This window comes from Phragmites australis, chromosome 8 (genome assembly GCF_958298935.1).
Source record: "Phragmites australis chromosome 8, lpPhrAust1.1, whole genome shotgun sequence".
Lineage (NCBI taxonomy): Eukaryota > Viridiplantae > Streptophyta > Magnoliopsida > Poales > Poaceae > Phragmites > Phragmites australis.
The window spans coordinates 37,171,101-37,194,457 of NC_084928.1; the positions used below are offsets into that span (position 1 = coordinate 37,171,101).

At 44.5% G+C, this 23,357-nt stretch overlaps 2 protein-coding genes and 1 pseudogene across 4 annotated transcripts; all 3 read right to left on the reverse strand.

Moving 5' to 3' along the window:
* Positions 1-922: 922 nt before the first annotated feature.
* LOC133927410 (endoplasmin homolog) lies at positions 923-6,646 on the reverse strand. Its single transcript, XM_062373868.1, has 15 exons — positions 6,501-6,646; positions 5,615-5,735; positions 5,372-5,525; positions 5,213-5,293; positions 5,005-5,116; positions 4,712-4,838; positions 4,477-4,615; positions 3,715-3,832; positions 3,442-3,623; positions 3,119-3,334; positions 2,871-3,036; positions 2,647-2,785; positions 2,407-2,557; positions 1,462-1,866; positions 923-1,363 (listed from the first exon to the last, which is right to left on the reverse strand). The coding sequence occupies exons 1-15, from the start codon at positions 6,565-6,567 to the stop codon at positions 1,115-1,117; spliced, it is 2,427 nt and encodes an 808-aa protein (XP_062229852.1). The 5' UTR covers positions 6,568-6,646; the 3' UTR covers positions 923-1,114.
* Positions 6,647-9,797: 3,151 nt separating this feature from the next.
* LOC133927411 (basic leucine zipper 19-like) lies at positions 9,798-13,564 on the reverse strand. Of its 3 annotated transcripts, XM_062373871.1 has the most exons (4): positions 13,325-13,564; positions 12,182-13,014; positions 10,436-10,472; positions 9,798-10,289 (listed from the first exon to the last, which is right to left on the reverse strand). In XM_062373871.1, exon 2 carries the CDS (start codon positions 12,985-12,987, stop codon positions 12,184-12,186), a length of 804 nt encoding a protein of 267 aa, XP_062229855.1. In that variant the 5' UTR covers positions 12,988-13,014; positions 13,325-13,564; the 3' UTR covers positions 9,798-10,289; positions 10,436-10,472; positions 12,182-12,183. The 3 variants fall into 3 exon arrangements, with proteins under 3 accessions (XP_062229855.1, XP_062229854.1, XP_062229853.1); XM_062373870.1 differs by lacking the exon at positions 10,436-10,472 and having other exon boundaries at positions 13,400-13,562; XM_062373869.1 differs by lacking the exon at positions 10,436-10,472 and having other exon boundaries at positions 13,325-13,562.
* Positions 13,565-15,021: 1,457 nt separating this feature from the next.
* LOC133927813 (protein EARLY-RESPONSIVE TO DEHYDRATION 7, chloroplastic-like) lies at positions 15,022-18,442 on the reverse strand (annotated as a pseudogene).
* Positions 18,443-23,357: the final 4,915 nt, after the last annotated feature.

Sequence of the window (23,357 nt, forward strand, 5' to 3'; positions counted from 1 at the left end):
GCACAAGGGGGCATCTGCAGTGGATGGAATCCCTGTTAGCGGTGAAACCTCAGTGGGTGCTTATAGATGTGGAGATACTTTGTAACAGCCTTGTAGTGAGACCCCGGCCATACACCCCGGAAGTGTAAGGCAAAAAGGGAATCACGACTCGTGGGTAAAGTGTGCAAACTCTGCAGAGTGAAGAAACTGATCGATCAGCCGTGCTCGCGGTCAAGAACGGCTTGGACTTCTTCAGGATTAGATGGGAATTTTAAGGGTTGGTTTGGGTAGTCAGGAGGTGGCACTCCCGATGAGTCGGTAGCTGGATATGGTGTATCCGGTGAGTCTGGTAGTCGGATGAAATCTGATGAGTTATGTTCTTTAATTACTGGAATAATAATATAGTAAATAGGTTGCTAGGTTGTTTGAGTCTGATATAGCTGAGCATAGTCGCAGTAATCCCCAAGTTGACTTTTACTTGTCAATAGTCTGCATGTCATATTTTTCCTCCACTTGCTGAGTACTCTATGTACTCACGTTTGCCTTTTTCCCTACTTTCGGATGCTGCTCAGAAGGTGAAGTTTTCGAGGAAGTCCCGGATAAGGATGCTGAGTTCTAGAAGGAAGGAGGCGTCGATTGAAGACCATATCCTAAGCTGGTGCTTCCCCCGGACAACACCTGTGGATAGATGGATGCTTCGCTGCCGTTTGAAGTTTTTTAGTATTTTCTTTCAGACCTTCAGATCCTTTTATAAGGAATGTTTACGTTATTTAAGACACAATTTTTGTGTTATCACTAATGATGTCGTAAAATTTGATCTTAACATACATGTGAAATACATCTGGTTATTTTTTTTAAAACCAGATGTGACAACCCTGTTCTGTGTTCTCCCAGTAGAAGAAATAAAAAAAAAAAACCGGCAGCTCAGATTGGCGCTTCGGGATGATCGACGTAAACCACAGTTAATTCGAACTAGAGTTTGTATAGGTACAAAGACAGAATCCCATATCATGATGCATTTTAGCATGGAAAAATGGGCGTCCCTCAAAACGATCACAGTCCTAACACCATAGAGCGAGCGAGTTCCCCTTCACCTAATCGGAGCTAAATTTTAAACAGTCCAGAAAAGAGATCACTACAGCTCGTCCTTGTCATACTGCGACGACGACGGCTCGGACTCATCTTTGGCGGACTCCTCTTCGACCTCCGGCTGCTCCTCCGCCTCGTCTTCCTCCTCGACGGTCGCGTCGGGGCTCAGGTCCAGGCTCTTCTGCACCGACTTGTAGATGCTGGAGGCGAACTCCTTGGGGTCGGGGAGGTTGAACCCGCTCTCCATCAGGGCGGTCTGGTATACCAGCCTCGCCGTCTGCTTCAAGCCCTCGCTCTGTTGCGTCGAGATTCAAGAAAGAAACACATCAATTACCATGGCTCCACTGCATTCGATTCTTCGCAAGCCTAGCCTTTGGAGGCAAATGTAGGTACCTCGCTGTCCTGGGCGACTTTGTCGCGGAGCTCCTTGACGATGGGGTGCCTGGAGTTGATCTCGAGCACCCTCTTGCCGCGCATGTACGCCTGCTTGCTGGAGTCCGACAGGGTCTGCGCCTGCATGATCTTCTCCATGTTGGCGCTCCAGCCGTACTTGGAGGTGACCACCACGCAGGGGGTGTCGTGCAGCCGGTTGCTGATCTTCACGGAGTCCACGTTCTCGCTCTCAAGGGCCTTCTTCCACCAGTCCGTCAACTCCTTGAAGGACTCCTTGAGGTCCTTGAGATTTGAGTCCTTGCCGAGCCTCAGGCCCTCCTTGGACACGTTCTGGAACTTCTTGTCCTCGTAGTCCATGAGGTATTGCATCAAGTACTCATCAACAGGGTCAGTGAAGAAGATAACCTGCAAAAGACGGATAAGTGCAACGTTAATTCACAAACTGTATCAGAATTCCAGATTACAGACTGAAGCCATATCGGAAGGCAAGCTAAAAGGGTTAAAGCATGTGATGCAGTGTCCCCATCCTTATTCCTGGATGGATGATTATTTTGATTTTATCCTTGTCGATGCTGTGTGTTTAGTGTAACTGATTAGAAAGGGCATGGGGGCTTATCCATGATTTAGAAGGTGATTAGAACGGGCCCGGGGGGGGGGTCTATCCTATATATGTACACGTGCAGACTGGCTTCAAATCAAAATTTCTGAATGCAAAATCTTTGTGGCCTACAAACTCTAATCATCAGTGTAGGTTAAAGTACAGAACGCTCATTACGAAACATTGTGTACATGAAATAAACCTAGTGCCATCTGAAATGTGAAGATCAGCATACAGAAATGAAATTAGATTGGACATCACAATGAGAACCCTCGGAACACAGGGCACTACTGAACTTGGCTGTATGAGACAAAGGAAAGGGGCACTGCAATAATTCAATATCATACCTCATAGTTCTTCTTGGTTAGCCTCTCAAGGAACGGAGACTTCTCCAGCTGTTCTTTGCTGCTTCCTGTGATGTAAAAGATGTCTTTCTGCCCTGGCTTCATCCTTGAAATGTACTCATCAAGAGAGGCGAGTTTGCCATCCGACTTGGTACTGAAACAAACAAATACAAGATCAGTTTTTTTTGCCCAATACATAGAACAAAAGTTCCAATGAATGGAAGACAGTAGTACAGAACGAACCTTTCAAATCTAAGAAGCTTAGCAAGGCGGTTCCTGTTAGTTGCATCTTCAATGATTCCCAGCTTAATTGATTTGCCAAACTCGTTCCAGAACTTGGCATACTGGCCCTTTTTCTCCTCCATTGCACTTTTTTCTTCATCTGCTTACAAAAGATGTTTTATGAGTATCATCATCACAAATATAGAGTATGAAACTGATCTGACATTCACAGCAATCCCAGTTACCTGTCTTATCTTTGTTGCTGTACTCATCCGGATCTTCTTCAGCAATTTTCCTAATCATGTCGAGAGCTTTGCGGATCAGTTTCTTCTTGATGGTCTTCAGACTGCTATGTTGTTGAAGCATTTCTCGTGATACATTCAGAGGCAATGTGTCTGAGTCAACAATACCCTACAGAGAAAAGCGCATTATAAGATGTAGTCTGCTGCATCGATAAACAGAATATGCCATTCTTGAAACAGCAATCGAGTACCTTCAAAAAGCTGAGATACTTCGGAAGAAGCTCATCAAATTCATCAGAGATAAAAACTCTTCTAACATACAACTTGAGGTTTGATTTGTTAGTGTTGTAGTAACTCTCATAGAGATCATGTGGAGCTTTCGGGGGAACAAAGAGCAAAGCTTTGAACTCAACATCTCCCTCAGCATTGAAGTGGCTCCAAGCCAAAGGCTTGTCATCACCGAAGTCCTACAAGAAAAATGTGAAGTTATACAAGGTTTCTTCAACAAGGCACACACACAAAATTTTATTTTGGAAATTTGTTTTTTCCTATAAATTCATACTAAAGTCTTTACCTTAGCAAGTGAATGGTAAAACTTTGAGTATTCTTCTTCAGTAACCTCCTTGGGGCTACGAAGCCATACAGCCTTCACATCATTCAGAAGCTCCCATTCAGAAGTAGTCTCCTTTATTGTCTTTGTCTTGGGCTTTTTATCTTCACTTTCTTCTGACTCTTCTTCCTCCGTGGTTTCTGGGGCTATTAAAAGACACATGGTGTGTTAGCACTCCACATACACACAATATGGCTGTCATCTAAGAAAAATAAACAACATTGACTGAAGACTTACTCGATTCCTCTTCTTCAGTTGATTCGTCCTCATCAGCTGGCACTTCAACATCAACCTCCTTGGTTGTCCACAAATAAATGGGGAAATTGATGAACTCAGAGTACTTCTTCACCAAATCCTGCAAAATGGAGTATTCAAGTTAAACACTGATAACATGAGATGCACAAAATAACAGATATATTCTGCCCTACAATGTCTATAACAGATGTGTTTCGTGTTATAATGTGTCCAGCCCAACTAGTCGACAGGAAAAAAAGTATGTTTCACTTTCCCTTGGGCAGTAACATGAAAATTATCCAATGAAAACAGATGAATGCGCTCAGTGAAAATGGAATATTCTGGTCAGGGACAGTTGCTCAATAATTTTCCCTTGCTGTGAAGACAAAACAAATTTGCCACTGTGAAACCATGGGTTTTGAGAAGGTCAAGTTTAAAATCCTAGTCAGTATTATCAATATGAGTCTCAAAAATAGTACTGTCAGTAATTATTTCGTGGCTAGTGAAAAGGCAGCTGTGCTTTCCTATTTATAAGGGATGATAGACCTATAACTTCAACACGGAGGCAGTAGACGTACAAATGCATTTGAAGCATTTGACTATGAGACACTGATAAATAAGAATATTGTACCATTAAAAGCGTAATCACATTATTCATTACAAGTCTACTAAAAGATAACAGATAACTAACTCTGTGCACACTGTATATTTGCAGCAGAAGTCAATTAATTAACCCTAATAAAAGACACAGTAATACAGTAGTACCTTTAGCTTATCTTCTTCCAAGTACTCCTTGGCCTCATCTCGCAGATGTAGTCTTATCTCAGTTCCACGGCCAAGGGGTTCGTTCCACGTATCCTCGGAGATAGCAAATGATCCATCAGCTTTTGACTCCCACACATATCTATAACAGAAGTACAACAACAACAACATGAAGCAAATTGAAAAGACAAAGCAAGAAATGGACCAAAGACACAATACAAGGACAGCAATGACTTACTGTTTGTCATCATTGTGCTTGCTGACCACTTCAACATAGTCAGCAACCAAGTATACTGAATAGAAGCCAACACCAAACTGCCCAATCAGATTGAGGTCACCTCCAGTCTGCATCTTTTCCACAAAAGCTGCAAAAATTGCAAGCAATTAACATTATTTGGGAGGATCCAAGGTCTTAAAAGTTAAATGGCATTTGGGTGCAATATTCTTTAACAACAAATAGATAACGCTTATTTTTCCTTAGATATTTAACATAACTTGGAGTGCTACAATCAGTAAAAAAAAGAGCAGTACCTGAAGTCCCAGATTTTGCAATGGTTCCCAGGTTCTTAATCAGATCTTCCTTGGTCATACCAATACCCCTATCCCGAATGGAGAGGATCTTCTTCTCTTTGTCCAACTTAATCTACATGTGCACAGACCAGATGACTTAAGGTCCAATTCTAAAGCAAGATATGATCTCAAACAAAAAAAAGGCTCTCAAAATTGCAGTCCACCTTACCTGGATTTCAAGCTTAGCAGTGTCACCTTCACCCAGAACCTCCTTATCAGTGAGGGAAAGGAACCTAATCTTATCCAAGGCCTACAAACATGAAAAACACCACTGTTAGTCTCCAACACCCAGAATGTAGCCTAAACAGGGGGCAAAAGTTATACATACATCAGAGGCATTGGATATGAGCTCCCTCAGGAAGATGTCCTTGTTGCTGTAGAGTGAGTTGATGATGATGTCCATGAGTCTGGACACCTCAGCTTGGAACTCAAACTTCTCCGCCGAGCTCCTGAGGGTCTTCCTAGAGATGGACTCCGCTTCCCTGCACACATCAAAATCACATTGTTCACACAAATATCATCAACATGGCAAGGTGGTAACGACAATCATTGATCCGAATATGGTGCACACCTCTGGGCAACCTCGGAGTCGGTGGACAGGCCATGGGGAACGGCACCAAGCTTCTCCTCTACCTTCGGCGGGTTGGCCAAGTCATCACTGCTCTCCTCGGCATTCACTTGAAGCTTCTTACCTGCAGCATAGGTAGGGTCAGACCGAGATAAAGTAATTCGAATTCGGTGCAGATTTTAGGTATTCAAGTACTGTACAGTACATGGAAATCAGAGCAGAGACTAGAGAGTCCTTCAAATTCACTAGGAATAGTAATAGTATGAGAGAACGCTAGATCGGTCACAGTGAGCACTAGATTTACCTTAAACAAGCACTGGTTGGTAAAAATAGATGTACAGGTCTAAACCCTGTTAAAACCCCAGATGGAATTACCCACGTATTCACCGAAAAAAGTATAAATCGCCGTACTAAATGACGGATCTAAGAACGAAGTAAATCAGTAGCCTCTAACTCAAAACGAACCCTGTCATTGTATCAGATCGGAGTAGCCACGAGCTCGCCTCAACACAAAGCCATAATTTCAAACGCGAGATCCAGCAACGAATCGAAATTAAAATACAAGCAGGGATCGCACCTAGTAGCAGTCGCCTCTGCACCAATGGGTCGAGCAACTAGAAGCGATTTTTTGGGAGAAAATTACTGCACAGTCCATCACACCGAATGCTAACGCAGATGAATTATACCGATAGCCCCTCGAAAAAAATCTTAAAAAATCAACTGAAGGGCGAAGAAGTTATCGAGTGAGATTAGAATCTGTCACTACTCGCCTCCCAAACAACCGGATCGACAAATCACCACCGAAATGCGCTAAAACCCACGAAAAAAATCACCCAAAATTCGCAAAAAAAAAAAAGAGGCAGGAAAAATTCCAGTGGCAGGGGCATGCCTGGATCGGGGAGGGTGGTGAGGAGGAAGAGGAGGAGAAGCGCGGAGGAGAGCGCCCACTTGCGCATCGTCGCTTCACTCTGGTGATGAAGTTGTTCGTCGCGAGGCTCTGGCTGGGAGCCGAAGCCCCTTTAAACGGCCCGCGCCCGGAGACCCGAGCGCCCGGTCCACGCGGGCACGACCTGGCCACGTGGACAAACGGACGGTGCCGATTGGAGGGTCTCCACGTGGCAGGCTGTCACTGGGAGATGCGGCGAACTTGACGTGGAGCGCGAGCGAGGGGATGGTCTGGCCGTCCGATGAGGAGATCTGGGTTCCTGAAGGGCTGGGATCTCTCGTACGCGGTGGACACGTGGAGCGGTATGATTGGTCGGAGGCCGGGGCATCGACGTCGATCTGCTAGAATGTTCGGAGCGGACGTGCTTAGTGGATAGTAATTAGTTCAGGGAAAGGGATTTGTGGTGGGACCAGGGCTGCGGAGTTTGGTGCGGTCCCACCCGTCAGCCAACGGGTGTTGACCAGTGACTGGTCTACGGCCGTGCTTAGTATTTGCGTTGATCGGGACACCAAGCAATTCACCAGCCTACGAAGAATACTGAATTCCGGCAGGAGGAAAAAACAGTCGAACGAAGATTCGGGTGTCTAATTCGGTAAAAAAAATTGATCACAGGTGTTAGATAACAATGGATTTTAGTGACTTACTCAAGGTCAGATATCAATCGAATTCACATTAGTAACTTCTGCTCCGCAATGATAACGTAATACCGAATGAATTAAAGAAAAAGGAAAACTAGAATTGATTGATAATTGACTTTTTGATCCGTTGCTCGTATGAATGATCGGAGACCGTAGTCGCGCAGATCTCATCGAGACGAACCCATTTTTGCTATTCAAACGTCAGTTTCGATCACTGAGATCCATGGCAAGTCCAATAAATTTAGACCGTTGTTTTGTTAAAAAAAATTTAGATAAAGCTCCGGATGGATCGGTCCTCAACCCAATCCATCCAGTTTCTTCTCACTCCCGCCGCCACTACTCTCTCTCTCTCTCTCTGCACCGCGCGTCTCCTACGCACCCCGTCCGCCAGTCGTCTACCCTCGCCACTGCCTCACCGCCGTGCGTCGGCCGTCGCGCTGCGCTGTGCGCCGCCGACCGTGCGCCGACCTCCATCGCGCACTGAGCGCCACCGTCGCCCACCAGCTGTCGTCGAGTGACATGCTACCTCGCCGCTGCCTGCCGCTGCCGCGCCGCGCCAAGCTTCGCCATGCTGCTGGCTGCCGCCGCCCGACCGAGCCGAGAGATAGAGCCGAGCCAATCGAGGCTAGAAGAAGAAGCCAGGAGAAAGAAAGAAAAGAAAAGAAAAGAAAAGGAAGGAAAAAGAGAAAAAGGAAAAAAAAAAGAAAAGGAGAAGGATTGGGAAATTTTCTAGTTTTGCTGGATTTGTCGTCAATCCTTCAAAGGTGATTCCTAAGTAATCCCTAGGTGTTTGTTGTCGAATTAAATCAATTAATTATCGTCGAATATGCGATGGATAATCTGATTCGTTTGCAATAGCCGTTATTTGAGATGAAGATGTGACCTCCAGAGTGAAATATATTTTCTTTTAAATGAACAAGATCTAGTTAATATGGGAGAATCTAATTTGATCTTGAAGTAGAGATGTTATATCCGATTTGCTTATGATAACTGTCGATTGAGGCGAAGATATGACATCTGAATTGATATATCCATTCCTTTTAATTAAACAAGGTTTAATTAGTAAGAAAACTCTAATTCGACTTTGAAGTGGAGATGTCACTTCAGCTCATGTTTTATGAGTTTCTTTTCGGCATGATCCGAAGTATTGTCGTGTTTGCGACGTTTTCAGGCAAGATGAATGGTTTCATGACATATGTATTTCCGATGTGTTTTAGCACTAAAATGTACTTGTGCAGGTGGTATTACTTCCGAGCGTACTTAAGCGAAGTTCTTTCGTCACCTTCGGTAAAAGGCAAGTAACGTGGGGTGACTTCAGTGTTATGTTTATATTCATGTCTTACTTATTTGCAAATAAAATTGAAGTATTCAATATTCTCTAATATATTCCGAGCATGGATGATATTACATTCCGTCGAACTTAAATTCAGTCTTTTATATCGATTTTGAATATGTTGTGGCGACCTGAATCATTTGCAATGTTATTCAACATGAGTTATCAAAAGAAGAGTATAAGAATTGACGTCAATTCACATGCATACATATGCATTTATGCATTTCATATGGTGATAAAGGCCGGTCACTGTCATCGTGCGTGACTCGTACCGGTACATGGAGTTGCATAAGAGGTTGGCATCGTCCAGCGCAAAACTCTCAAATGGAGTTGCATCATAACATTCTTACATTTATATGATATTTGAAGAATGCAGAATCCTGAAAGTTAAATGCTATGATTTTGTGAGACACTGTGTTGGAGATTGTCGTTGTTGTTCTCTTGACAAATACTTCGTCAAGTGGAAAGATATTCTCTTTAAACTCATGTGTTTTGACTTTCTATAGTGAGTAAAATGGTTGTTTCTAAAATACTCTTAACCAAGTAAGATATATATTTATTCATAGCTATTACTTTCTGAGCTTGTCTCACCCCCGTTAAATCTTTTACAGGTACGCTTAGGTTATCGACGTGCATTTTGGAGGATGAAACTTGGTAGTTGCACGCACCACCTCATCATAACATCAATAATCTAAACTTGTGTTTGAAAACCATGTATTTTTGGCAGTATGTCGTTCGTGCTGTAATAAGATTTGTACTTGAATAAGTAATCTTGTATATGGTGTAGATAAGTATATGTTATGGTTACGTTGTTTATATCATATATTGTCTACCTGCGATTTGTATGGTCAGTTATACCGAAACTATAGAGGAAATACTGCTAAAATTTTCTATATTCGAATAAAATATGTTTAGTTGTAAAGTAAGGTGTTACAGATAACAAACAGATCAAGCAGTTATTTCCACAAGTTAATCCTTCGGAAAGTTGTTGCAAAACTTTTGTTTCAGATAATGATTTCTGAACTCAGTGATTATGCCCTCCATGAACATGCCATGCAGAGTATAATTCGCAAGTCCATCGTGCTTAAGGTGAGAGCACCTCGAAGCAGGAGTGTGAACATTCAGAAATGGGAGTTTTTTAATTAAAAAAAAGGGCATCCCAAAACCAAATCTGTTAGTATCTGGTCGGTGGCCTCAAACACCACAGGAGTACCATATAGAATATCTGATGCCACAGCAAATGATCAGAGCAGAGTTGCAGACTTCCTGTGCAAGTTCCAAACGATGCATTATATTATTATTCACTGACGAATGAAATGGTGAAACATCCAAATAATAATCGAATCCATGGACTTGAATCACGGACATAACAGCAAGCAGACATAGCACCTACACAAAAGATTCCACGCACGATGCATCTACATAGGATTGGATTCACATCCAACTTGAGGTCTCTACCAAATCTGAATAAGTGTCTAAAACATGGATGCCAAGTCTGATCCAGTCCAGTTCCGCACTTCATCAGAGAGCATCTGGAAACTACGCAAAATAGAGGAGGATGTCTTGTCAGCATTAGAGCTAACAAACTTGACTCGCCTCAGGCACCATAGAAGCATCATCGGCGACAAACTCACACACATAACAGTTTGAACCAGATGCGGCCCTACAGATAGAAGCTAGCAATTTATACAGCGTTCCTTGGACGCGGAACGCAGAACCCAATAGTCTCTGCCACGGAGACTATAAGCACCATCAGAAGTCCTGAAAAAGAGCAGTAGGTGTTACCTGGTCTTGAACATAGTTTGCAGAGGTAGAAAAGATAGCAAAGAATAAAATGCCATAAGTTCAACTAGATAGAAAATGGATATCGACTACTAAGGTGCATATAAGAAATGGATACAACTAACCACTACTTGAAAAATAAGGCACCATCTCTTCTTTTTCCTAGAATAAGTTCCATGGCCAGAGACGAGCAATAGTTAGATTCAACAAATGATTCATATGACTTCAATACAACCGTTATTGCATAGTGTTGCCAATTGAAGAGTCAAAAGCACATACCACAGAAAGCAATGCATCCAAATTAATAATAAAAACAGCCAAAACAAAGTAAATCATCTCCGGAAAGGCAGAGGCACTGCAAAGTACACATTTCCACTACTTAAAAGAACTACCTTCGAAACTGAAAACAAACTAAGTTTACATGGACAAATCCCTACTAGTTTTTTAGAAAAATACCCGACCAAAAAACTACTGTTCTACAATCTCCAAAAGCTAGTCCTGCTAATACAAAATCTACTATGAACAAAATTATCTACATGATTAGCAAAATTTGGAGATGTTGATATATACACAACTGCTATATGGTAGCATGAGATCTTGAATCAGATGTGCACCATGTACTATAAACGATGTAATATCTAAGTATTATTTTTGTCGAGTACACAATGTGGTGTCCTACTTTACTATGTTCTGGCAACATAAGTCAGACATAAACATGGTTCACAAGGAGCAGCTCTGAAGCCGGAACGTATAGGAAAAAGGTATCAGTATTGTAGAAGGAAACATTTCTAGCAAGATAAAATATGTTGAAACGGGCAACCGCAGATGCTGAATTTTATAAACACCAACAGGTGCAGATCTTGATGAAATTCCTTGTTTCTTTAATGTTGTTTAGTATAATTCCATTCACTAGCATTGAACAAAAGAATATGGACGTATGACTAGCAGACTAGTCTTATGTGGGGTTATGCCCAGCTTATGATAAGGCAAGCAAAACCTTACAAAGTAATGAACTGTTCATTGTCCCTTTAAAGAACCTGTTATTTATCAAAAAAAAAGCCCCCCCCCCCCCCAAAGAAAAACAAAAAAAGGAGGCAGAGGAGAAAAAAAGACTCGATATTTTCATTTATCCTTGCCTCCTTGCTGCTTATTTCAGCGGTCTCACTTAGTATTTGTTGCAATGATTGGGTAATTTCAGGCGCTTCAAAAAATCTAAGGAAATATAATGAAAAAAAGGGAAATAGTATTAACCTGACGCAGATGATTTATAAAGGTTTATGGATTTTTCCCAAAGAAATAACCAGCCTGCTATTTGGTCCATACGTAGCATTTAGATTTTCAGTGCCAATCAGGCTTACAATGCTTTTAGACTTTAAAGAGGTAGCAGATATCCATCTGAAAATATACCACTAGAACTCTAGATATGGGTTGACAACAACAACAACAGCCTCTGTCCCAAGCAAGTTGGGGTAGGCTAGAGATGAAACCCACAAGATCTAACTAAAAAGATGATGAAAAAAACAATAATGATAATAAAGGTACTAGTGATAGTAAAAAATAAAAGAAAATGACATCCTCAGCCAGAATAAGATGCCAATTCACTAAACATGCATCTGACCAGACTGCAGCAAATCAAATACCCTACAAAATAACGTCTCAATAACACGAAAGTTGATTTATGCTCTTCAAAGAAGGCTATAGACAACAAAAGCTTCTAAATGTTACCATCATGAGTTTACATGCTTGAATTGAATGCTAACAAACTGAAAGGCATAAAAAGTGCTATACAATTAAAATTTAAATTTAATCTAGCTACAAGCAAGAAAGGAGTTTATTTACAAAAAAATGTGAAGGAAAGTAAAACAACTAACCTTCACTTCTTTTCAACATTTGGCAAACAGCCAGCGAGCATAGTATCCATACCCCCACAGTCTGGAAGCTTTGATAAAGATTTTTCACTTCCCATGCATTGTATATTTGCCATATCACAGGCACCTTGGCCCAACACCTGAGCACTCATAGCATCATTCTCACCCATTGTTCTCAGCTGCATTCTTGGATTGCAATACGTCTGATCATTGCATCTGAAATCACAGGAGTTGGTAACCTGGGCACCACCAAGAAAACTTCCCTGGTCAACACTAGACACCAAATTGATGTTCTTGACTGGCCTCTGATAAGGGAAAGCACCAATCTCCCCTTCAATCCTCCCTCTAATATCAACAAGCAGACAGCGCAGCCTTGCTACCTCCGCCTCAAGTGCCGCATGATTCTGAAGCTTCTTCATGAGCTGCTGGTTCAAAGCCCTCAAATGAACCACCTCTTCCTCCAACGAGGCCGTGAGGGCTTTCTTCTTTTCCCGGTACTTCCTCACGGCAGCTCGATTACCACCTGGGCGCTTCTTGGAGGCGTTGTTCTCAGATGGCGACTCAGAAGTCTCAGCAGTGTCTGGTGAAGCAGCGACGATCTTGGTGTGGACATGGACGCAGGTGTGGGAGTGTGAAAGATCATGAACAGGCGGGTTGCAAGTGTGGGTGTGGGTGCAAGCATGGTGCTCTGTATCCTTCAAGATGTCATCGAAGTAGCTGTCCATGGAGCAGCTGCTGGGGGGATCGTTGCCGATGGCTGGGCATAGGTATGTGTCTGGGTTTGAGAAATCGAGGTCCCCGTCATCCATTGTTGCAGCTAGCAATCAAGAACACACCTGGTAACAAAAGGATCAGATGCTTTAGCACTCGAATTGGATGCAACAAAGAAAGCAAATCCGCAATAATTAAACAGGGGTATGATTCGGTACTGCTCTTTTAGAAATGTCAAGGAATCTTGAACCAGATTGATTAGTTAATACTACGGTGGCGGCAATCTTTTTCAACCTAAACAGGGGCGAATCTAGCGTGGGGCATGGGGGTTCACAAGAACCCAATTTTTTTTGGAAAATATACTGGTATTAGTCTACAAGGTGCAGATTAATCTACAAGCTGCAAGAAACCGGACGGACTGGAGAAAATTCATACCAGAAAGAAAGAAAGTCAACAGGTTCCGGGGAACAAGACGAGCAATCCGTTGAAGCAAAGCAAGGGCTTCCTTACCTGGCAAACGAAGAAGTCAATCCAAGCGCGGATGGATCTCCGCTGTGCGGCAGTCCAGGGGGTGGCGGCGGCGAGAGAAGGAAGAGACGAGACGAGGGTGGTGGGTGGGAATGCGGCGGATGGATCTGGTCATCTGGAGACGTGTTGGGGCAAACGAGCGGTGCTGGACGCCTGGACTCGGCCCGGTTGGTGGGTGGACACGATTCGCCCTCACAATGATGTTTCTTTTTACCAAAATGTTATTCCCTCCGCCCATCTATCATCTGCGCATTTTATAATGAAAAAAGTATTTAAAAGTAAGTTTTGTTCGGCACGGTTGAAATTTATAGGATTTTACTGAAAAGCTGATTACGGTTTCTGAGAAAATTGGTTAGTTTATAGGTTTAATTTTTAGGCTCTCAGTTTAGCAGTTTTTAAGAAAAGCTGTTCTTAGCTATAAGTCAGTTTTTAATTTATTTCACCATAAGTCAGTTTATCAGAAAAGTCATAAACCAGTAATAAATTTTGCGTTTAATTCAGCTTATCAGCTTTTTTAGAAGCAGAAACTGAAAAGCTGGTGTGCCAAACATAGCCAATATATTGCCTATTGCTACAAAATTAATATCATATTGATAATAAGTAGTATAAAACTATAATATACTATTGTTCTATACATATATAGATCCTCTAGAATTTCCTATATTCTTGCAGCATACGTTCGTATCTGGAAAAGAAATCCTTAGACGTATGAAAACTGACCGTAGGTACCGGGTATCTTGTAAACAAGAAAATCTATCTCTAAGGATAACAGAATCATACTCAAAAAGGAGTCTACATACTACACAACAACTCCCATATATATACACGGTGCCAGGAGACCTATGGAGTACAAGACACAGCAAACCAAACGGAAGCTACAAGCGCTCCACGAGCCTCGAACCTTTTGCAATCCTGATCTACGTCAATATCTCACAGAGACTACACACGAGGAGGCCTCAACTAGGTTCAGATCCCATCCAAACTAGCCAAAAACCCAATGTAATATATCTCGAAGATCAATAAAAGAACATATGACATAGAGCTATTATCCTTCGGGACGTCTGAACATGTTTAAATCTCTATCTTCCGGTGTACGATTTGGTATAAGGGAGTATCCCATACTCTAATTTTGTATTCGTAAGATCGGCGATTTACTAATCATCAACACATATTAAAAGCACTTTGAAATACGAATCCATAATTTGACTAAAGATACATATAATTTGGCTAATTACTAGCTAAATCTTACAAATTTTGACTTTTTCAAATAAAAATTCGCATGTTTTCGAAAATTAAAATATATGGGTGATAAAGCTGCTCACAAGTTAGCACAATTAACTATTAGAACGGTGGAACTACAGGCAACAGAGTGTGCTAGGGAGCTAGTGCGTACTGGTTGCAAATTTCCTAATCCTTGATCATTAAATCGATCTCTCTCTTTAAACGAAAAAAGAACACGACTGAGGGTGGTGCGCGCATACTATCAAATCCTGTGCAAACTCACCTCAGAACAGATATTTTGAATTTGAAACCAAAAAGATCCTCCAAATATCACATTTTCCCCCCGAATGAGATGCCACTTTCTTAATCCCCCTTCACGCCAAAACAATCCAATCACCGCTTACGCCTTCAGCATCAGAACCAATGATTGTCCCCAGGTCAGCAATTAACAAACACCCGAGTACATCAGAACAATGAACAAATGATTCTCCTCTTGATTAACTAACACAATCCATAACCAAAACAAACAAAAGATTACAACCCCGCAACTATGGTGTGGTGCGGAAGGCAAAAATAAGAAGAAAAGAAACCATTGCAACTGTCACCGGTGTTGAGTAGCTTACATCGGCATGAAAAGGGCACCATCAGCACACAATATCAGTTGCTTTCATTTCCACCACACGTGATTACAAGCGAACGCAACAAGTTACACTACACCCGTGTGTCGTGAGAAAACGAAAGCAAAAGCATTCTCAAAGCTAGCTGGGATTGGAACGAGCTTCTGTTCGCGAGCACTAAAGATCAGTACACTTGACGACCGAAGATCACGAGTGCTCGTGGCAAAAGGGTGTAACTGAGCTGAACTGAACTGAGCTACTTGCTGTGCTTTGCGCGAAGCTCAGCAACATTCGCCTTAATGGTGGGCTTGAAGAGCGTCGTGGGTTTGAGAACACTCTTGGGATTCAAGGCCTGGCGGATCTTGAACAAGGCCCACGCCGTCCCGATGGCGTGGCCGGCAGCGTCCAGCCCTTCGTTGGTTGCAGCGGCAGCTTTGTCTCCGTACCCGCAGGACAGATTCAGTGTAAAGGATAAAGGATAAGAATGTGCGTGCGTGTGATGCAGGATATGGATTTTAGGTAAAGAATGCCACATACTTGTGAGATACAAGCCCAGTTGTTACAGTTGATGATGTAGATAGGACATTCTTTCCAGCCACTTCTACCGCGTCACAAATCTTCCCTGTTTAATACCAGCAGCAGAGAAGATGTAAGCCAAACAGTGCAGTTAAGAGCTTTGCCCAAATAAGCTGAGTTGATTCCGAAATAGATAACAACAATGTTGGCAACTTATCATACAGCAGTAATTTGTAACTGTGACAATAGGCAAACTGTAAATCATATCAAACACGTGATTCAGCAAGGACTATTAACTTCTTGTGATACTATCACCTAACTAAATAGTAGTATCAGGTGCAACCAACAACTCTTCCTGAATTTGAATTTATGAAGCATTATCCTATCAGAAAGCTTGGTGGCAAGCAAAAAACAGAGCATTCAGAGTGAAAAATAGCCAAGTTCTGTCTACAAAGCGTGATGTTGAATACAAAGGATCACCAAGGTGTGGCTGTATTGAAGCTAATACGCACTGGCAGTGACTTCATTAACCATTAGACTGTAGCAGCTGATTGATATCACCATATGAACCATCAGAAGCAGCAGCACTGATTCACCATTTGTATTGCAGTAACATGACTACTGTGTGTCATGTGCAGAACAACAAGAACTGTCGCCACCTGATTCTTGAAATCAAGTAATCCTCACAACTATGTCTACCAGTGAGACTTTTCTCCATAAAAAAGTTGGGACATAAGGTGGACACTAAAAGGCACTCAAGCCATCTTTCTATTTACTGATTTGTTTACTTATTGGGATAGAAACTAGTAAAATTGACATAGACATCCACATAAGAGATAGGGGTAAACAAGAATTTCTGGTGCCATATCAGACAAATGCAGTCTAGGCATAGTCAGCGATGCATAGTTCAGAACAATGATAATTTGTTAACTGATACAGTGCAGGTGTCATGTTTGCATCAATATAAACATGCCATGAAATAAGATCAATAATGCCACACAGATACATAATGTTACTACAAAAGATAAAACAGATACAATCGAATAGTAACAACACGCACCGAATCCATCAAGCGAAGCAAGAACAATCTCCAGGAAATAGGCTGAAAAACTTCTTGCCAGCTTTTGAGCTGGCTACTGAGCTTGTAAAATAGCCAGTGACCTTCACAACTCCAGACAAAATTCCAGTTGCCACTTTCTCAGACATTTTGGTCACCTTCTTAGCCCTGCGAGCAATGATAAGCATGAACTCTTTGAAAAAGAAGGTACCTTAAATATTTGTCTGAAATCATGAAATTCAAACAGAAAATTCTCATTGTATGTACCCAAATTATCTACGTCCAAATTTGTGAACTTAACCTAAGGAAAAATGTAAATCATCAAAATTTGTAAGACAAGGTACCGAGAAATGAGATAATACATTCAGCTGAACCAAACATTACTTGAACATCCAGAGACCATGTGCTGGACTTGGTGATAAGCACTTGTAGCAATGCTCACAAAGCAGTTTCAACACCTTATATTAGACTATTACAGTACAAGCACATTTAATATGTCAAAAATCTTAACACGTTGTCAATATAATGTACTCCGCACTAAAGCAATTACAGGTTCAGAAACAGCACTATCATGGTAACATCAAAATATACAGATGTCCATCAGTATAGTCCATTTGCAAAATCCATTCCAAAACACCGATTTTAATGACAATTTCATTGGGCATCGCTACAGAAACATTTGGGAATTGGGAGCATTCCTATAGGACAAAAACAAGGAATCAAGCGACAGCTAGAATACACCATACGAAAGTGCTGAATCAAACCAACATTAGGCTAGAATGCATCCTTAATAACATTGCATAAATAGGGCAGAATGATATTTAGTAAGAGAAACAGAGAAAGCCATTACCTTTTGATCCGCCTCAGCATCTCGGGGCTGACCTCGGCGTTGGCGTCGACGGGCTGCATCCTCTTCTTGAGGACCTCATTTCCCAAATGGAGCCTCTCCACCGTCACCACCCCGCACCAAAATATGCCCTTAGCCAAGTGACCGGTGCCCGTCGCGATCGCCCTGGCCACCGCACCGCCGTATTCCTCCACATTCGGTGCCACCGCGGTCCAGTACGCCGCCGCCTCGACCTCGTTGCGCACCCTATTCTCCAACTCCTTGGTGCCGACCACGGAATGGACGGAGAAGTTGGTGAACGTGGCGAGGAGGCCGTCGAGGCGCGGGTGGGGGCGGGAGAGTGTGAGGCCGTAGTGAAGCGGCTCGGGGTTAGGATCGTCGGAGGAGGCCCGCACGGTGAGGGAGGAGCAGTGGCAGGGATCGAGCTTGACCGCGGCCACGTCGCGCGCGAGAGGCCACTGGACCGGGTCCAGGAGGGCGATGGCGGCAAGGGAGGTGTCGGAGCGGATGCGGAGGAGGGAGAGGTCACCGGCGGCGAGCGGGTGGCTGCGGCTGCGGTCGATAAGGTGGAGCTGCGCGCCGGGGACGCGGAGGAGAACGTCGTTAGAGGGTGGAGGGGCATTGTCTTCGTCGGCGGCTGTCGGCGATGAGGTGGTACCTATCGCGACGGGCGCGAGGTCGGCCATGGAGAGCGTCGGGTGCAGCGGCGGGGCGGAGGGGGTGGGGCTAGGGTTAGGGTTCGAGGTTGAGGAGTTGTGTGATGCCATGGGATCGTGTCGCCGGGAAATTTAAGCTGAGAGGAGAAGGTGTCGTGAAGAAGGCGGCGACGGCGAGCCGGCGACGTGGCGCTTGTATAGGGTGCTCCGGTCGCGTACGTGGCGACGGGAAGGATGGAGGAAGGTGGTGTAGTCCACGTGTTTGAGGAGGGTGGCCCCGTTGCGGTCGTTGGCTAGTTTTCGTGTGTGTGTGTTTTGATGTTAATGACTGGTGGGCCCCGAAGCAGCGTTGCTTGGGGTTACGATCTTGAGTTTCTATGTAAAATAAGTGATTTAAGTCTTTATTTTTAAATAAAATAAAGTAGATCATTCAAAAATTGTTATATCTAGAGCTCTACTAAACATACTTTAAATGAACTTCTCTGTATCGATCGGGTGGAGGAGGCCGACAGTGGGGGAGGGAGGGGTGGTGAGAGGAAAAGGGCGGATGGAGTTTGGGGAGGTGAGAGGAACAAGCAATGGGGGGAGTCATAGGAGTCACAGCCAATAGGTATACAGCGGTGGGGGAGGTGAGTCTTTAGAACATGTTGTCAAGAGTTTGATCACTCAGCTCTAAGAAGAATTTGATGTGAAGGACTTTGGACATCTTCATTACTTTTTGGGACTTAAGGTCTAATTCACTGCCACAGGTATACTGCTCACCCAAGGCAAATACATTAATGATTTACTGTATCGAGCCAATATATCTCATTGCAAACCGATCAGTACACCAATGGCTACATCAGAAAAGCTGTCCAAGGTTGAAGGAGAATTGTTGTTGGCTGATGATACTTTCATATACAGAAGCGTGGTAGGGGCACTTTAATATCTAACTCTCACTCGTCCTAATATCGCCTTTGATGTGAATCGTGTTTGTCAATTTCTATCTGCACCAACCACCATTCACTGGGGAGCTAGTAAGCTAATTCTCAGGTACTTGAAGTCTACACCGACAATAGGACTAGCCATGAACCGATTCAAGTCTGTACTAGTCAGTGCATTTTTGGATGCGGATTGGGCAGGCTGTCCCGATGATCGGAGGTCTACAAGCGGGTTTGATGTCTATTTTGGAACTGTAAGACTATGTTGAGCGAGAGAGAAAATACATAACAATACTTGGTGCTACTTGTTCAAATACATCCATTGCATGTATTTCAAATATAAAAGATCCATGTAAAACTTCCACCTAGTCAAGTTCAAAGATGAAAGAATCGTCCATAGTTTCCATACACTCCAAGCATCACATACTCACATGGTTTTCAAAATATAAGATGATACACATTCTAGCACAGGGCACTGTAGAACTCCAAGCACTTGGTTGTACTGTATGCCAAGACAATGCACTTTGCTTTCTGTGGCATCCAATTTCTCTGTTGGTAAACATTACATAATTTTCATGGTTGAAAACTATTACGAACCATATTGAGGTCCTAATAGTACAGCTCTTTTATGATGCACTTCCAATGTGGATTCACATAAACTTCAATAGTCAATATGTGTAACTATGTAAATACAAATAGATGCATATGATCACTTTAGTGTTTGTATGAATTGATACATGGAGCTATACTAAGCCGTAAATTGAATAACCAGAATGACTCACACAATTCAAGAAACAATCATCAAGGTGAAGGATGACAACTATTAACTTTTGAATTGTATCCGAATGCCTAGCTAAAGTTCACAGTATTAATATTGGTATGCAAACAATGACTGTCACCGTCTAGGGGGAGGATGACAACAATTCTCTTATGAGTTATACCAAGTTCCTAGCTCAAGTTAACAGCAACATATTTTGGTGGTGATGAAAGACTTCATTGCACCAGAAAATTTTGAAAAGAATAAGAGGGAGTAAGGGACACTGGAAGGACTTACTTAGACCAAGGATGACCAGGCCGCCCAAAGGGGTGTGCACAGGCTGATTTGTATGGAGACCCAAAAACCAAGTTGTTGTGCATAGCTTTTTCTGACAAATCATGTGGAAGGAACAGACTAGGTGTATCAGGTGGCAATTGCTGGAGGGTGCTTCTTGTTCCACTATTCAAAAAATTGGCACCATGGTTAAATTGATTTGTGTTTGGTAGAAGCCATTGATTCTGAGGACCTTGCAGGCATAAACTTTCCTGAACCAATGGCGTGCTCCGCATTTTCCATGTGCCTTGTTCACTGCTAGCCTCAGGCAAAATGGAACCATCAGGCTCTTTTGTAACTGATGACTGTGGAGGCTCAATAGGCTTTTCTTCAACCGAACGTGGTCTTGAGAGAGGAGAGATTTACAACACTGATTTGTGTTGATAACCAGGTGTGGTTTAAATAGATGTACAACCAGATGAAAGAGTCAGCTATGTGCGTAACTAACAGCTAGCTAATCTGGCTACGAAGGTGGGCAGTTAGCATGGTGTGCAAAAAGAGTCAAGCATATAAATAGGTGAAGTTACATCGCTAACACCCCCCACAGTGTGTGCGTCGAACGGAGCGATGCACAGACTGGAGCGGAATTCTTGAAAGCTCGCCGTTGGTAGTCCTTTTGTCATAACGTCGGTGAATTGTTGACTGGTGGGCACGTGCAGCACACGAAGCTGTCCAACGGCAACCCTCTCTCGCACAAAGTGCACGTCAAGCTCGATGTGCTTGGTACGCCGGTGATGCATAGGATTAACGCTCGTGTAGGTTGCTGACACATTGTCGCAGTAGACGAGGTGGCACGTTCTGTAGGACATTGAAGTTCACCGAGAAGCTATTGTAACCAGGTGCATTCAGCCACAATGTTTGCCACAACGCGGTACTCGGCTTCCGCGCTAGAACAGGACACAGTAGCCTAGCGTTTGGAGGACCAGGAGACGAGTGCGTCGCCGAGGAAGACGCAGTAGCCTGAGGTGGAGCGCCGGGTATCGAGACACCCAGCCCAATCGGCGTCGAATGACATCAAGCTTGGAGGATCCACGAAGAACGAGACCGAGCTCGGTGGTGCCACGGACGTAACGTAGGATGCGTTTGACCAAGGCAAGGTGTTCATCAGTGGGAGCATGCATATGCAGGCAAGCTTGTTGCACGCCGTAGGTGATGTCTGGCCTTGTCAGCGTCAAGTACTGCAGAGCTCCCACCAGACTGCGATAGGCGGAGGGATCCTGAAGTGGCACGCCTGAGGTGCCGGAGAGCTTGGCCTTCGTGTTGACAGGCGTGGCGCATGGCCAACAATCCGTCATACCAGCACGTTCCAGGAGCTCTTGAGTGTACTTTCGCTGGGAGAGGAAGAAACCGACTAGAGATGGCAATGGGGTCCCGAAACCCGAAACCCGACGGGTAATTACTCCATTAGGGGCCAGTTATGGAGCACTTCTCATACCCGCGGGTCTATTAATGAGAAAAATCGTCACCCGTTGGGTGGAGCGGGTACTACGGGTCCGTTCTCCTACTACCCGTACCCGTGTACCCATGGGTCCTCAATCTCCCAAGCCACCAGCAAATCTGGCCCACCTAACCCAATTAGCCCACATTACCCTCCTGGCCACCCCTCCCAGCCGTCTCTAAGCCCCTCTCACCCGTCGTCCACCCCTCCCAGCCGCCTCTCTCGGTCGCCGCCCCTCCCAGCCGTCTTCACCCCTCCTGAGCATCACCGTCGTCGCCCCTCTTCACCGTTGATGCTGCCTCCTCCATCACCCTCCTCGACCGTAGCCCCCTCTGCCGCCCATCCAGGCCACCGCCTCCTCCTCCATCGACCAACCCCGCCGCTGCCTCTTCTGCCACCTCCTCCTCTTCTGTTGACTCCCCCGACAGCCACCACTCCTGCCTCCTCCTCCACTGCCCCCTCTGCTGCCCCTTTCGGTCACCACCTCTTTCGTCGCCCCTCCCGACCGCTGGCGGCGTCGCCTCCTCCATCACCCTTCCTGGCCGCCGCCGCCTCCTCCTCTTCCGTCGCCCCTCCCAGTGGCTTTCGCCGTCGTCGCCTCCTCCTCCGTCACCCCTCCCTGCCGCCACCGTCGCCTCACCCTCTATCGCCCCTCCCGATCGTTGAGGGTGTGGGTAACCCGTCGGGTACCCGTTACCCTCACGGGTACGGGTACGGGTAAATATTATACCCGTGTGGGGGTATGGGTATTGTAGCGGGCGTAATTTTTTCACACGGGTATGGATACGGGGTGGTACAACCCGATGGGTCTAGACCCATTGTCATCCCTAAAACTGACTGGAGAACGTGAGACCTGGATGCCGAGGAAATAGTGAAGGGGCCCAAGGTCCTTGAGTTTGAACTCACGGTGTATGGTGGATATGACATGCCACAGCAAAGAGGTCGAGGACACTGTGAGAACAATGTCATCGACATAGAGGAGGAGATATACTGCCTTGGTGCCTTGCCGCAGGATGAACAGAGATGTGTCTAAGCGGGTGACGGTGAAGCCAAGCTGAAGGATGTAAGCCGCGAACCAAGTGTACCAAGCCCTCGGTGCCTGTTTCAAGCCGTACAACGACTTGGACAAGCGACATACATGATCAGGCTTGGACACGTCGATGAAGCCGAAGGGTTGCTTGTCGTAGATTTCTTCATCGAGGAACCCATGCAAGAAGGCACTGTTGACATCTAGCTGATGCATCGGCCAGCTATGGCGGCGGCTAGTGTTAGCACAGTACGGATAGTCGCCGACTTGACCATAGGGCTGTAGGTTTCGCTGTAGTCGATGTCGGCCCATTGCGTGTACTCGCGGACCACCCAACGCTCCTTGTAGTGCTCTAGGGTTCCATCCTCCTTTAGTTTGTGCTTGAACACCCATTTGCCAATAATGAGATTGGCACGATGTGGGCGAGGCATGAGCTCCCAAGTCCGGTTGGCTAGGAGGGCGTTGAACTCGGCCTGCATCGCGGCGCACCACACAGGATCCCGAAGGGCGACGTTGACTGACTTGGGTAGCGGTGATACACCAGCAGTGAC